Source organism: Muscardinus avellanarius, assembly GCF_963383645.1.
Source record: "Muscardinus avellanarius genome assembly, chromosome: 1".
Classification (NCBI taxonomy): Eukaryota; Metazoa; Chordata; class Mammalia; order Rodentia; family Gliridae; genus Muscardinus; species Muscardinus avellanarius.
In genome coordinates, this window is record NC_137786.1 from 187,678,350 (window position 1) to 187,694,886 (window position 16,537).

Sequence of the window (16,537 nt, forward strand, 5' to 3'; positions counted from 1 at the left end):
CCCAAGCGTGGGGATTATAAGCGTGCGCCACCACGCCCGGCAAAAGGGAGCAATTTTAACTGGGTGGGCAGGAGGCATCTTCCTGTGATGTCTGAGTAGAGCCACAGATAAGATGACAAAGGTTCAGGGAAGATCCTGGAACCTAGGACTCTCAGCTCCCAGTCCAGTGATCTATCTGCATTGTAGGGCCAACATGAGTGGAGGCCATGTCAGAGGCACCATCCCAGAGACTGGGTCCTTATGAAGCCCCACACCCGGGCAGGGAGGGTGCCAGCAGTTCTGTCCTTGTGCTGGCCAACCCAAGGTCCTCTGGCCGTCACCTCTGCAACTTTGTTCTTATTTCTCCCAGGTTGTAGTAGAATAATTGTGCCTTCTTCCTTCTCATCCTATCTCCCAAGTCAGCCTTGGCCATCAGATCATGGTATAATTAGGCTATTTTAGCAGCTTCCATCTAATTAATTACAGGCTGGTGTGCCTTTCAAGTATGGCTGGGAATGATCAGGGAGTTAGAAGAGGCTACCCTGGAAACTGACCAAATCACCGAATCTCCCTGTGCCTCAGTTTTTCTAAGTGCCCACACTCACGGGCCCCTGCAGGACTCCCTGTGAATCTACTGTACGTGGTCAAGGAGGGAGTTGGAGGGAGTTGTGAGGTGTTTTTCAGTTGTAACAGTCTTGGAAAGAAAGCATTTTGCCAGCTTCAGCACCTTCAACTTTCCCTGCCTTCCCCAACCCCACCCCGCCATTGATTCTACACTGGGCTTTGCACATGCACGGTGCAGCAGAATCCAGCCTCCTCTGAGAAGAGAACTGGCTGCTGCTTAAGGCAGATGTTGTCTTGGCGACAAATATCTCCCTAGAAGAGGGCCTGGGGCCTTGGTGCTTCTTCCAAACAGAGGATGGGCTGTTCTGATTACCCAGTGACCCAAGGTTGCTCAATCCTGGGAGCCAAGAAAGGAACATGCACTTGGAAACTAATCTGAGGCCTTAGCAATCTCCCAGCAGGCAGCATGTCCCAGAGCCCACACCCCACTCCTGAGGATCTAGGACTAATCACCCCCTCATGGGAGCAGACCTGGCCAACCCTTATCATGAGGACCGTGGGTTGCCCAAAAGAATGCAAACTGAGTCACCAGTTCCAAAAGTTCCAGTCAGGCCTGTGCCTTCAAACTATACTTGCAGTCTCAGTCAATGCTCTGCTTTAAAGTTCAAAGTAGATTTTTGGTGTTTGGGCTTGAAAAGGAATGGGGAGTCTTGAGACCCTCTCATGTACCACCTAGACCTTAGCCAGAACCTGTCTTTCAAAACCCTGGACTCTGAGATCCATGTCCAGTCTTACATCTCTAGCACCTTTTCTCTCATCCATCCCCCCAAAAAACAGTCTCCTATAGTAGTATCTGCTCCTTATCAACCATTAATTTATTTATTTATTTTATTTTATTTTATTTTATTTTTGGTGGTACTAGGGTGGAACCCAGAGGCTTTCTACATCCGGGCTATGCTCCCAGACCTATTTTATACTTTATTTGGAAACAGGGTCTCACTAAGTTGCTGAGAGCCTCACTAAGTAGCTGAGGCTGGCTTCGAACCTGTGTGATCCTTCCTGTCTCAGCCTCCCAAGTGCAGGGATTACAAGCGTGCGCCACCACGCCCGGCTCATTAATTTATTTTTTAACAAGGGATACCATGTGGATTTAGCCTGTGGCATGGCTACTGCCTTTGTCTGAGGCTGGTGAATTTTTGCAAGATGGTGGCTGAGCATTTGCATAGCTGAGCACTTCACCAGGCTGGGAACTGTGGTTTAGTCCTCTTGGGTCAGAAGAGCAATGAGCATTACAAAAGGAGCTTTTCCTACCCCTGAAGATATTTGTTTTAAAACTGGATTTGCAGGCTTTGCTCTAGAGATTTGCATGTTAGAGGGAAACAGACTCTCCTGCAAGTGTTAGCTGGGTCTTTGCCTTTGTTGCATCTGGTACACAGATAGATCAAGGCTACCTCCAACCTCACTGCCCCTCCCTCTGTCCTGGGAAAGAACTAGGCGGCTTTGTGGGGGTCTCCAGTGTGCATCCAAGCCTGCGAGTTTGAATTTGCAGAGTGCTGGTGTGTCTCAGAGAGACAGGGTTATATCAGGCTTAAGCTCAGAGCACCAGTTACTCACTATGTGACCTTGGACAAGGCAGTGGGCCTTCTGAGCCTTAGTTTTCTGGCCTATAGAGACATGAATAGCCTTCCTGGAAGTGACTGAAATACCACAATGACCTAATATATGCAAAAATGCCTGTAGTATGGATTAATGGGCCTTTTCCCAGTGGAAGAGACTTCTGGAAGAAGGATCATTTACCTAAAATGCATACCAATCTCTCTCTTCCTAAAGGAAAGAAAGTCACTGTCAGGTTTCTATTTCCATGTCAGTCACTTAAGAACAGTGCCCCCTCAGGTGATTTAGCCTCCCTGAGCCTCAGTTTCCCCACCTATCAGAAGGTTATGAGATCTATCTAAATGCTAAATGCATATCAGAGGCATTGCACCTGGCACCAGGAGGAAAGTGGGCAGACATGGGCTCCAACTAGGAAGTCACAGCCCTGAAGGCTAGCTGCATCTCAGCTCTGTGTGTGTGCATGATTTTCCTTTCATTTTCTTTCCTTTTTCCTCCTTTTTTTTTGGGGGGGGGGGGTACTAGAAATTGAACCCAGGGGCTTTCTACCTTTGAGTTATACCCTAGCTCTTTTTATTTATTTATTTTATTTATTTATTTTGTTTGAAACAAGGTCTCACTAGATTTCCAAGAGTCTCACTAGGTTGTCTAGGCGGGTCTCAAACATGTGAGCCTCTTGTCTCAGTCTCCCAAGTACTGGGATTCCAGGTGTGCACCACCATCCTCGACTTGCACTTATAATTTCTGAACAAATCTGACAGTTTTAGTTTCTTGCTTTCCCCTCCCCTAGCCTTGGCTGGATGGCTGAGGAATCAGGTCCAGCAGACTGTCTTCTGAGGTTTTCTTATCTGGAGACTCCTCAGTGAGGCTGTCCTTGCCCACATGAGCACAGAAGCCCTCCTCTGGCCCTACCTGTTGAATGCCCTGCTTCCCTTAAATCCGCAGCTCTCAAGCCCCAGAAGCTTGACTCTCAACCCTGCCCAAGCCATGCGGGCTTTTGCTGATGCTCAGAAGGGCCACACACCTCTGCAGAGAGGCTGCCTAAACACCTGGAATTCGTGGCTGAGTTCCAGGCCCAAGGAGGGACATTACCATTGTTTGGACACAAAGGGCCTAGGAGCCTAATTCCTCCATTCAGAGTTTCTTCCCTGTGCCAGCAATATGGAAATGAAGAAGGCAAGATTCTGAGACCAGGGAGCACAGGCTGGAGAGAGAAGCCAGCTCAGGCAGTGCAAGACATGCTCCCACTACAGGACTGCCTGAGGGATGCCTCGTGGTGGAGGTCTAGCCGCCTCCTGCAGCCCCTGCCACTGGTGCTTATAAAAGTTGTGTTGCCGTGTATGAATCTAGGTTGGCTAGGGGAGGTTGGTAGTGGCCATATCATTCTTGCTTATACAAAAGAGAGTGAACGTTCTCTAAGAGAGCATAAAAGAAATCCCAGATCATGGAAATGCAAAGTTTCATGAACACAGTGCTTTGGACTCTATGGAGGGCTATCTATGGAGGGCTTTTGGGGGCCCAGTGCCATATGAAGCTCGGCCCACATTCTTTTATGACTCTTACCACCCTGCAAGGTTGGCAATGCCCTCTTCGTCTTACAGATGAGGGAGCTGAGGTTCACAGAAGGGAAGTGGTGTATGTGAGATTAACCTAATATAAGAGGAGATGGTGGCCTGCACAAGATAACCAACCATTCTAGCTTTTTAAAATTAATTAGCTGAAAAATAATTTGAATTTAAAAGGGGAGAAAATCATGAAAGATGCCCAAATTCTTGGAAACTACAAGAATGCTGAAAGACATATATAGAGTTGCAAAAGCAGTTCTGTGACTGGGAAACCATTTTTGGCCAAATCATCAGATTACCCAATTTTATATCTGGATAAATTGCTCCCAACAAAATCATAAGCACTCTTCTTAACCACCAGGCCTCCCCGGGAATATACATAGCTTGCCATTTAATGTAGAAATCTCCTTGCTAAAAACTTACAGCTCTTACTCTGCAGACGGCCAACACCAGGATGAGGTCTCTGGAAATTTCTCCATAAATTAAGCACTCCTTTAGGTCTTAAAAGGCAGACAGCCTGGTAACTCCGCAATTGACTAGAGCAAGTGGTAAAGTGTGGTCCCCAGGCAGGGACTGGCCTGTGGTCTAGTGAGTATAGAAGAGAGCCTTGGACCTGGAGACACCTTGACATCACCACTCATGCAAATGTCTGATCATTTCTTTTTATGGTGTCCAGCCAAAGTGCCTCAGATTTTAAAAGAAAAACAAAAGCTGGTCATTGTGCACAAATTGTTTGAGGAGCACTGACCTCGCAGGGGCCAGCCAGTTATACCTTCATTCTCACAAAGCCACCTGCTTCCAGGAAATAGAAGACCACCTTGGATCAACATCTTGGGGCAACATCTGCCTCACAGTGGCCATTGGGGTGGGCATCAAGACCCCTCTCATCCCATGAGATAGGTTCTCCATTAACTGTTTTTTAGTGATTTCTCCAAGAAGTACTCATCTATTTCCTGGTGATTCTGAGAAGGGTAGATGGGAGATTCAATGCTGATTTCCCTAGGGATGTTTCAAATCTTTTTTTTTTTTTTTTTTAATGTCAGTCTCTCAGATCACATGTATGGATGTCACAAGGAGAAAGGATCCTTTTGGCCCATGATAGAAGGACTAGGTGTGACCTTCATCCTGGAGCCCCTGGCCAGGGGGCCTGGGTAGTGCCCTGTGCTGGTAGAACAACCGAGCAGGCTGAGACTCACGGGTGTATTCTCACAGTACTCTGCAGGCTTCTGTAATTGTTCCCTAAGTCAGAATTGCTCAGAAGCTCATGACACAATGTGCTTATTAGCTAAGTGGTTAATAAGGTCTCATTAGGGAGTCGTATTTAAAGCCTCAGAAAGTATAGTCTCAACTCTCTACCAGGGTTGGCAGTAATTGTGCAGGGGTGTCATGGCATTGCCTGGGTGCTTTCCTGGGAGAGTTCTGTGAGGCCAGTTCACACACTAGGCTAGTGAGACACCCACCAAAGGAGCTGATTGGGCTATACCTCTCCTCCCTTCCCTTCTCTTCTTTATTTTGCTAGAAATTTAGAAAGTACTTTGCACCCTACAGCTCCTATCTGAGGGTTGGTTCCAGCAGGGGATGGAACGCTAGGAAAACAATGGCTTATTGTCCTGGGCCAATAAACCTGAACCTTCCTGGAAGCCAGAGCTAAGTTTCTTGGCATTCATAGTCTCTTGGAAATGGCAGAGTATGTGCCCAAAGCACAATCCTCATCTCTCCCGCCAGTCCAGCGTAGGGACAGGGGTGGGAGGGGCCTGGCCTGGCAGCTGCTGCTCCTGAGAAGTGGCAGGCTTTGTAAAGTTTGAGGAGCCCCCGTCTGCAGAAGCAAGAGGGAGCTGACACCCCCAGCAGTCCTGCAGCCACATTCTCTGTAGTCCCCAAGAGCCACACATAGGATGTGAGGCCACTGTTCCAAAGCTGCTCTTAGTGTTGGGGCTTCCTTAAAGAGGGAAGGAGGAAGGTCCTGAGCTTGTCACTCTCTCCAGCCTGCAGGGCATCCCTCCCCTGTGTAGCCCTTAATGCTAACACTGCCCTTTGCTTTGCTGGTCCCCAGACTTTGTGCTGTGTATTTGAGGCTCTCCGTTGTTGGGTTAGATGTGGCCTCTTAAGAGCACACTGGGGTTCAGATGGAGGGCCTCACGTCACCACGTACCCATCACTGCCACTGTGGTCCTCGAAGCATCACCTTTGCCCAGAGGCCTGCAGCCTGCAGTGCTGCTCACTCCAGCCATCCCCACTGGAAGCTAGATCAAAGTGAAGCAGGGTCCAGAGCCCCTCCCTCCAGAGTCTGGGGTTCAGGAAGAGAGTTTTCAGATCCGCTGGCTATGCATGTTTGCCCCCATCTAAAGATGGCAGCATTCCAGGGGAGGCTTTCAGAGCTGATGGGGACAAGGGGATGCGTTGGATCTGCTGGGGTGGAGGGCTATGGTTGTGCCTTGCTCTGCTACAGCTGCTGTCCACTTTATCCAGTCCCCAGCTGTTCAACACAGTGTGGGGATCCACACGCTTGTGGGTACCCTCAGGATCCCAGCACTCAGCGCCCATCACCGGGCAGTGCTCCAGGGCCCATGCAGAACTGCCACCTCTTGCGCTCTGGGTGGCCTCACCCAGCACCAGCACTGGGACACAAAGGCACTGCCGTGGAGCCCCGGCCCCCTGCTCCACCAACCACCCAGGGTGGCCCAGCTGTCCCCTCCACTCCAGCCACTGCTTGTTTGTAGAGGGCTCTGTGGTCCTGCTGAGATGGACTCAGGTCATATACAGACAGAGCTCAGTAGAGACCCGACAGCTGAAGGGCTGAACCCAGAGAAGGATGGAACAGAGGGGTCCAGGTTACTGTGGCCTGGCCCCTGCTGAGTGTCATGCACTCGAACACCCCTCTTTCACTCAGTCCTTCCCAGGAACCTACTGGGCAGGCGCACCTATCCCCATTTTACTAAATGAGGGAATCCAGTGCCTTGTGCCAGGTCTCAGAACCCGTCCACAGTGGAGCTGGGCCCCATCCTGCCCCGGTCTGTGCAGGTTCCCTGCCCACTCAGTGGCAGTCTGCAGGGAGGTGAGCATCTGCAAGAGGAGGGTACCTGCAGACCGGCTTTCTTTCTGAGGTCTCCATTCCTGATTTCCTTCTCTCTTTTGCTTGGCTTCTCTGTCTCACAGGCTTTTGCAGGCTACAATCACACAGGACAACACAAATCTTTTGGATAATTACTGGGTCCAAACAGCACAGTTCCCCCAGCCTCTGATGAGAGAGGATTGAAGGCCTTTAGCTGAGAACCATCCTGAACTTGCACTTAATTTGCTAAATGGCCTCAGGTAGATCCCTTCCTCCCTCTGGGACTCATTTGCCCCATCTGGGCAGCCAGAGGCCGGGTGAAGGCCCTGAACCCCATGGACATGATTCTGCTATTCACCTGGCTCACCCGGGCCTCAGGGCTCTTTGTTTTATAATATTTGTTCCAGTTTTTCATTGTGTCAAAATCCACTTATAATGAAACTTACCATCTTAACCATCTATGAGTGTACGGGTCAGGGGTGCTCAGAACATTCATCATGTGCAACTGTCTACACCACCCATCTTTTCATCTTGTAAAACAAACTCTGTAACAATAACTCCCCACTTGCCCTCCCCGGTGCCCCTGGCAACCACTACAGTATTGTCTGTGATTTTAGAAGTGGAACCACACCATATTTATTTTCTTGTGGCTTCAGAGTTTATTTCTCTTTCTTTATCTCCAGAATGCTCCTGGCAGGGGGGCCTCCCTGGGACACCGGGTGCTGTTTGCATGTGGGTGCGGAGCCCTCTCCCACACCCAGCTCACTGTGTTTTCCTTCTGGGTGCTAACTGGCCTCTCCTTTTGTCTCTATCTCCTCCGCCTCTGCTCTTGGTTAGCTGACGGTAGGGAAAGTATCCAGCGGAATAGGGGCTGCAGCTGAAGTCCTGGTCAATCTGTACTTGAATGATCACAGACCTAAGACCCAGGCCACCTCTCCAGACCTGGTAAGGACACGCACCCCTCTGCCTTCACCCGCAGACACTGGCCCTGGCCCCCTGGAGGAGAGCATGGGCTGCAGAGAGGACTGCCCAGCCTTCCATAGGCTCCCCTACTCTGGGAAGAAGAGAGTGCTGAGACTGGGCTGGATCCTAGCAGAGGAGCAGTGTTTAGAGGGAGGCTGTGTCTCCTTAAAAAAACCTCATTCAGGTCCCTCATGGGGCATTTCCAAATCAGAATCTTCCCAGCTGCCTTGGCTCTGAAGAATTGCAGGGCATAGGCCCCAGGAGGTCATGTCTGTCATCAGAAGTCCTTGCCTTCAGGGTGTCCAGGCTGACCACCCCTCCCTGTGCCTCAGATGGAGGAATGGGGAGTGAGGAGAACGTGCCCTTCCTCTGACTCCGCACACCAGGCCACCTGCTGTCATCACCAGTGATGTGCTTTGACAGCCTGTTTGCTTTGCTCTTGGCACATCGCCCTCAAATCCCCCAGGCCTGGCCTGGCCCTCCCCCTACCCCTTTGCCTGTGGAACTGGACTGGCAGCCTGGGCACCGTAAGACTCAAGCTTTCCCTTTCCCGCACTCACGGCAACAGCTGAGTTGAGGCCGCACACGTTCCTTGCCTGACTTGAGTCACTGCAAGGTACAAGGACTTGTGAAATGGCCTCAGCAGGGCCATGTCAGGGACCCCACTCTAGACCCCAGCAATACTTAACTCCCAGGACAGACCCTGTGTAGAGACCACTGGGCAGCCATGTTTGTGAGTGGGGGCCCCTCCATCAGAGCATCCAGGGTAGAAGAACGCCCCTGCAGGGCCAGCCTTTGGGACACCCCTGCAGGGCTGTGTCCTTTGTCAGGGCTGCATCTCCCACCGCTCACTCCTTGCTTTGGTGACACGAGCAGCAAACCCAGCCCAAGAGGTGCCATGACTCAGCCTGGAATTCCTGGACACCTAGGCCCGGCCTTCGCAGACTCGTTCAGCCCTCACCCACTGCTCTTCTTCCCCCAGGAATCCATGCGGAAGGTGTTCCCACTGAATCTGGGCGGCAGTGACACCTGCTACTTCTGCAAGAAGCGTGTGTACGTGATGGAGCGGCTGAGCGCCGAGGGCCACTTCTTCCACCGCGAGTGCTTCCGCTGCAGCATCTGTGCCACCACTTTGCGCCTGGCTGCTTATGCCTTTGACTGTGATGAAGGTAACCCCCTGGGCCCACAGCATGGGACCAGGCCTCACATGACCTGGCCCAGGGTTCCCAGCCCCACGGAGGCTCTGGGACATTCCACACTTCACAACAGGGAGTGTGAGTTGTCAAGAAAGCTGCTTAGGGAAACCAGCAGGTCCTGGGACACAGGCCACCTGTGTTGGAGCAAAGGCAAGGCCATTGGCGATATGGTGCACTAGGCACTGGTGACAGCTACTGTGTGCTAAGAGTTTTATATGAGCTTCTTCATTCAGCCATGCCACCTTCCGTGGTTTCTGCATGGCCAAGAAAATCATATCTAACATCCTGTGTCACATGCACAACACATACCTGGCATGTAATAAGAGTTTAAAAATGAGCTGGGCATGGTGGCGCATGCTTGTAATCACAGTGCTTGGGAGGCTGAGACAGGAGGATTGCACAGGCTCAAAGCCAACCTCAGCTACTTAGTGAGGCTCTCAGCAACTTAGTGAGACCCTGTTTCCAAATAAAATATTTTTAAAAAATAGGTCTGGGAGTATAGCCTGGAGGTAGAAAGCCTCTGGGTTCCACCCCCAGTACCACCAATAAATAAATAAATAAATAAATAAATAAATAAATAAATAAACTTTTAAAAGCTTAAAAATGATGGTCTATTGATTGTACTTATAAAGCAGGTGCTATGAAAATAGCCATCATAATAATATCTCTAATAAGTTACCTATCAGAGATCATCCAGGAAAGAGTAATTGTTTTCTAGTTTCCAGTGCTTTATGTTGCTATCATATATTGCTATAAATGTTGCTCTATATTGATATATATGATGAGGGGTGAAATAGCATAGTGCTTAGCATTATATACCGCAAATGAACCTGCCTGGTTCAAATCCAGACTAACCACATAACCTGGGCCTGTCACTTGACCTCTTGGTCCCTGTTTCCTTTTCTGTAAAATGAGGATAATGACAGTACTTGGGTCATCAGGTCGTCATGAGGATCAATAAGTTGAGTCATGGGAAGCACTTAGAACAGTGCCTGGGGTACGGCAGGTCGCACATCTCATTCTCTTGTGATTACCGTTATTACCATCGCCGTCGTCACTGTGACAGCAGGGAGTAGGAAGGTGCCCCGTGGTCCTGCGTATGTGCCCTGCCTGTGGCTTTTCCTCCCTGTCACTGCAGCCATTTGTTCTTAGCCTTCTCCACCCCCAGGGATCCCCAAAAGAAGGACCAGGGGTGCTGCTACTCAAAACTACCTGTTTTGTTCCCTGGCAACTGATCTTGCAAAGAAATATGTTCTGGGCTTGGTTTGAGGATTATCTGAGGATTTTACCCCATCCTGGGAGGGCCCCATTGCTGGAGGTCTCTGAGTAGCTTCTCTAAGGCAACAAAGGATATAGCTGCCTCATCTCAGGGCCACTTCATTCATTCATTCATTCATTCATTCATTCATTCATATGTTCATTCATTTTGACAGACACTGGGATTTTATTGGTTTACACAATTGGCGGGGCTGGCAAGTCTGAAATCCATGGGGCGGGCAGGCAGGCTAGAGACCCAGCAAAGAGCTGGTGATGCAGCTACAGTCAGAAAGCAGCGTGGAGGCAGAATTCTTTCCTCAGGAGACCTCAATGTCTTTCTCTTAAAATCTCTGGATATTTGGCTGAGGCTCACCCACACTGTGGAGATTATTATGTTTTCTTTCAAAGTCTACTACTTAAAAGCTAATTGCATATAAAATAGCTTCATAGCAACATCTAGACTGACACTTGACCAAAAGCTGGGTACCATGGCCTTGCCAAGCTGACACATCACAGGGTCTTCATGTGCAGCCTGGACAGGACACACCTCACATCTGCTCATATATCATTGACCAGGAGATATCAATTCTTTTGGGAGAGGTGACAAAAGCCATTTTCTACATTTACGCTCTCCTGGGCTTATTTCCATTACTGTCTTCTAACTTGGACAGCAATGGGCACTTGCTTTATGTCTGGTATGGCCCTGGTGTGTGTGTGTGTGTGTGTGTGTGTGTGTGTGTGTGTGTGTGTGTGTGTATTATGCCAGTGCGTATTTGTATATGTGTGTCTTTGTTTTTTTACAGGCAAATTTTACTGCAAGCCCCATTTCATTCACTGTAAAACTAACAGCAAACAACGGAAGAGACGGGCAGAGTTGAAGCAACAAAGAGAGGTATGTTTTGTCTCGAAAGTGCTGGTGGAGCAGAAAGCACCTTAAAAGGAGAAGGTATTACAGGATTCTTCAGAGTTAGGCCAACTTTTCTGGCCCTGGGGGGATGGTGTCCACATGAGATAGAGGAGAGAGCCTTCACCTCCTGGTGTAGGTGGCTCCTTTGCTCAGTGTGTTCCGTGGCTCTCTGGGGTTTGCTCTGTTCCAGATGCTGCTCCCAGGTGAGCAGCTGTCTGGCTTCTCTTGAAGCCAGGGATGAAACTATATGCTCAGCCACACAAAAGCCACATGGTGTTTCTGTGCCTGGGGCCCACCTGGCCAGAGCATGCTTCTTGCAGAAAGAATGCCTGGTATGGGGCAGCCTTCCAGAGTTTCCAGGTCCTTTTACAGGCTTTTGGATGTCAGCAAAGTGACCTGTTCTTGAATTTGTTAGGTGGCATGTGATAGCACCTCCCCACAGTTTTTAGCAAACATCTTTTCTCTGATTTGTTGAATCATCTACCACCAGCAAAGGCCAACAGTTTAAAACTTCCTTCTAGAAATGTAAGCTTAATGTAGAAAACTGGAAAATAAATAAAAGTATATGAAGATAATTAGATTGCCTAATCACTAAACCCGAGAAAACTCTTGATTTTTTGTAACATTCCTTCTATACTTTTTTCTATATGAATGTGTCTTAACCTAATCAAAATCCTGTCTCTACAGTTTTATATCATTCTTTTTCACCAACAGTGTTTATTAAGAATGGCTTCCCATGACATTAAAAATTCTTTGAGAGTATAATTTTTAATGCCTATAAAACACTCTATTTTGTGCATGGCCAATAATCTATTTCAATAGTCTTAATGTTAGACTTTTACATGGCTTGGTATGTTTCTCTTATAAATATTTTTATAAATTTTAATATTTTCTCTCTCTCACAAATATTTTATTTTATTTTGCATGTGATATAAAAATCTTTATCCATGTTTCAAATTTATTTACCTAGTATATATCGATATATTTGTATATTACAAGTAGTGTTGCTGGTGAGAGGACAACCATACTCAAATATTTTAAGGGTTTATAAACTATATGGTCAGTTTGCTTCCCCCAAAAAATTGTACCCATCTTCAGCATCATGAATGGAGGGCTGAGACTGTGGGGGCAGCTGTGGAACCCAAGATCTGCCACGTTAGGTTTTTATTGACTCAGTCTGCTTTGTTGGAGGAGTCCCCTGTAAGACTTATGGACTAAACACCTTCTTTATAATCTCTTTCTCAGGAGGAAGGAACATGGCAGGAGCAGGAAACCCCCCGGCGAGATCCTCCCACTGAAAGTTCTTGTGCAGTGGCCGCCATTGGCACACCGGAAGGCAGCCCCCCAGGTATCTCCACCTCCCTGTTTCGGAGGGCGCTGAGCTGGCCTCTCAGGCTGTCGAGGGGCCTGCTCCCCTCGGGGCTGCTGGCCATCCCCCGGGGCCTGCTTAACTGGATGCAGGGACTCCTGCGCGCTGCCCGCCACCATGTCAGGGACAATGCCTACAACTACCGCTACACGTACGAGCTTCTGAGCCTTGGGCTGCCGCTCCTGTGGGCCTTCTTTGAGGTCCTGGCATCCATGTACCGGGAGTCTGAAGATTCCCTGGAGAGCATCCGCAACTGGTTGCTCAGGTGCATCCCGGTCAAGCTCCACTGAAGTGCCTGGCTGCCCTGAAGTGCCTTAACATTTCCAGAGTTTAGAGATGATGTATTGGTAGTTTGCTAAGGCTCTGGCCAGGAAGTCTAGTATCTATATCCAATTTGCTCCAAGCCAAAGAGTTTCACACTGACCACCTCCACCTGGTCTTGACAGAGAGAACATCTACTCATGGTGCTAGCGCCAGGGCCGACATGAAGGATTTTTTAAAAATATACCTTTGTACTGTTTTTTATACCAAAGTGAGCCATATTTCTGGGTTTACATTTCAATTTTTACCTTTTAATAAGCCAAGAGAAAGCATTTTTTTTCTACGAGTGTCAGTTTTTCTAAACGTGGATTTAAAGTCTATAACTGGTTTTACAAGCCCCTTCAACATCACAGTTAAGTTTCAATCATCCCTACCTGCAAAATTGACAATCTGGGATTTTATATACACCAAAGTGAATGTGCCATCTCCTGACCAGTGCCTTTCAATTTATGTAACCAGATGCTTCCTGTCAACCGGTGGGCATAAGTTTTACAATATGAAAGTATAATGATTTTAGAAGAAAAGAATATAAGGGCAGAATAAAATGGAACCTTCAAACGCACATAGCAGCATGTTATTGGCTACCTAGCCTCCTGAAAGGAGGAGGACTGTTTTGCTACCTTATTTTGACATAAAATAGAAGCTTAAAGGCTTTTTCCCACACCACATCATAACCAAATGACAGAGAACCACGGGATTTCAACTAGATTGCTGCAAACATACATTTTCTTCTTTCCACTAATGGGCACTGCATTAAGAGCCCCTTGGACTCTGGAGAGCTCTGGCAAGCTGATGCAATGCTGAGAACAAGCTATTTTAGCTGGTGACATTTTTTTTTTTAGCTTCTGGGGCTCCTTATGAGGTCCCCAGCCCAGGCTGCAGCCTGAGCTAAGGCCACTCAGGGTCCACAGTGGCCAGGCTGAATGCAGAGAAAGAAGCCATGTCCTTTGAACCTGAGGGTCTTTGCGAGCGCTCAGGAAGCAAGCCCTGCTCAGTGAGCCTCACCTGCAGGTGTCCTGACTGCTTAGAGGAGAGGCTGCCCTGCAAATCTGGTCAAAACAGAAACCATTTTCACATCGCCCTAGCAAGGAAGGTATCTGACCTCTAGGGAGAGCTATGCTGCCTCTTGACTGGCAGGGAAGGCTCGAAGCAAAAGCCGTTTATTAACCCATTCAAAGAAATTGGTTGCATCAAGGCAAAAGTTAAGCAGCAGGCCCATAGCATTCTTTACTCTGGGTGTCTGGAAGAGCCTCAGCTGTCCCCACCCCAGGCTGCCTGGATATGCACAGGTACAGAGCCTGGATTAGCAATTGTGGGGCTGATAGAAAAAGACCTATAGGGCTCAGCATATCCAGAGTTGCTGGGCTCCAGTGAGCTCAGCTGTTATTGCTAGGAATTCACTAGAGAGGCAGCCTGGTGTGGGTTAGGAGCCAGAGATCTTGAGATCTTGAGATGACAGGTTTCTATAGAGTTGGAGGAAACGGGGGGGGGGGTGCAATTCTACAAAAATTTCCCTGAAATCCTTAGGAAAAAGAGGCACATGTCAATGGCCAAGTCTGTGGGAATCAGTGCCTCTGTCATTAATGGAACTGTTCTCAGTCCGATGACTCACATCATATTTTTCTCCCTTTTTTGTTGGTTTTTTAAATATTCATCATGATGGAGGAGCCCTTGACTCCTTTTATATTTGATTGTAGAAAGTAAATTCTTGAGGTCCTGTTGTAGACAGCCATGCTCTTGTAAGTGCCGCCAGCTGAGGTGGGCTGGAAAGCTTTGTGGAGTGCTCCGCAAAGCCAGTACACAATGACTAAGAATGTCTTTTATATCCAGAAGGAGACTGGTCTGAATTACTTCGGTAGACAGGGTGTGCCTGTCACAAGTTTGTGTGTTCTGAGACCTTGAACCTTCCTAGTGGGCAGGCCCTGGGGGGGACAGACATTTCAAGACCTCCACTATGTCTTCACGGGCCAGTGTGAGGCACCAGAGTAAAATAGAGGCAGAGAAGACACGGGGGTCAGAGGTATTATGAGCTCTGAGCAGAGTGTCACAGAAGGTTGGTAACATGCAGACCACGTGTGTCCACTGGTGCAAATAAACTTCAAGTTGCCACCAGGAAGGTTCGTCTCTTCTCAGCAAACAGTGACTTGCCAGGGGGCCGTTCCCCTTACTTTTAATGGTTGTTTTATTTTCAACTCCAGGGTCTTCTCCTGTTGTCATTCATTTCCTTGTTTTCTCTCACGCTAAGGTCTCTTTTCTATCTTTCTCTCTCCAACTTCACACTATGGCCGTCAGTTCGTTTCAGCCTTCCAGTGCTACACCCACTTCTTGGCTGACACACTTCTGCTCTGAGGTGACTGATTTTCTTGGCAATTTTCAGAGAGTGGTACTAACCCCTAACCCGCTTTCCGCACCCCCCACCCCCGCCGGCGGTACTGGTTGCGCTAACTCTGAGTGTCTTGCATACTAATGGACTCATTCTGTGGCATGGGTGGTCAACAGCATGGGGGGTTGGTTGTTCCGCTCAAAAATCCTTGTTCAACTTGCTTCGGAGCCTTGGAGCCGGCAGTCCAGTCCACCCTCGGTGCATGCCCTGCCTCTCCTCTGTCTCCTGGGCCAGCTTGAGTGCATGCTTTCCCATTTGCAACTGCAAAACCAATTGCCTTCGTGGGAGGGTTAGTTCTGATCATGAGACTATACCATCCAGGGAGGGCTCTGTCACCTTTGAAAAGAACACTTTTGCCTAGCAGCCTCTGAGAAAGGTTATGCATAGCAGCATCTTCTTAAATTGGTTCCAACGTAAAATTACTAATTGTTCAGGAAACCTCAGGTGATTGATTCATTTTGGAGGGATATAAAAAGATTGCCACCAGTCTTCATCACAAGCTTGATCCATGCTCCATATTGTAAGCACATAATCACAATTATTCTAGCAAATCCTTCCTCTACTGCAGTCCTCACCATAAATTCAAGAGGCTCATTGGGGCTGTTAGCCCCCTTGGCTCCTAAAGCCTCTACAGCTCAGGTGCTTCAACCTGTCACAGGAGAGGACTGGCTCTGAGAAATGGCTCAGGTCAGGCCTGGCCCTGGAGAGGCCAGAGTAAATGCTCCTGGCTCTGCTTCAAGCACTTATGCCCATTGACTCCCTTACCTGGAACAGGACAGTCACAGTGCTCCTGCAGGGGAGCTTATATAGGCCAGGCCCTCCAGTCTCAGGCTGCAAGCACTATCTATCCTGCATGTGGCCCAAACCACCCTGACCTCCCGGCCGCTGCCCAGCCCTGCATGCTGCATTCCTCCCCATGTTGGTGCAGAGCCTGGCTGGTACAAAGTTGTTGCTCTTGTCTTATCTTCTCTTGCAGAGTCTCCTTCCCTTTCTAGAATGTCAGCCAGAGAGCCCTCCTCCCTCTCAGCCTCTCTTTAGCTAGCTTCCCCATCTCAAGGCATGTCTGTGACCTCTGGTAATCATTTACAGTGCCACATGGAACCCTGTATTTTGCACACAGCAAACAATGTTTAGCTTTATTTATGGTATTTGATGCTGTAAATGAAAATAAATATGGTTCTTTATAAAGCTCATTGTTTCCTCTCTTCTTTGCCATAGAAGCTTCTAAAACTTCAAACACAGGGATTGGTTTAGGAGGTCCATCTTCCCTAAACTGCTGGTGGGACTGGTACTTGTGGTGACAGGGGACTTTCTGGGGCTGTGCTGGGGCATTCTGAAATATTACCCAGAGGTAATATTTGGAAAATATC

The 16,537-nt window shown here is 48.5% G+C and overlaps 1 protein-coding gene across 3 annotated transcripts in view; it reads left to right on the top strand.

The window, feature by feature from the left end:
* Positions 1 to 15,117, top strand: part of LOC308270953 (F-actin-monooxygenase MICAL2) — a gene marked incomplete at both ends in the record, with an annotated part of 94,638 nt that extends 79,521 nt beyond the window's left edge. For 2 of the 3 annotated variants that reach the window (XM_080707093.1, XM_080707095.1), the window contains 6 exons: positions 2,374 to 2,436; positions 7,609 to 7,716; positions 8,717 to 8,903; positions 10,991 to 11,079; positions 12,340 to 12,442; positions 15,077 to 15,117. In XM_080707093.1, coding sequence (XP_080563219.1) covers positions 2,374 to 2,436; positions 7,609 to 7,716; positions 8,717 to 8,903; positions 10,991 to 11,079; positions 12,340 to 12,442; positions 15,077 to 15,117 — 591 coding nt within the window. The remainder of the gene's footprint in view (positions 1 to 2,373; positions 2,437 to 7,608; positions 7,717 to 8,716; positions 8,904 to 10,990; positions 11,080 to 12,339; positions 12,443 to 15,076) is intronic. The other variant, XM_080707094.1, reaches the window with a different exon arrangement.
* Positions 15,118 to 16,537: the final 1,420 nt, after the last annotated feature.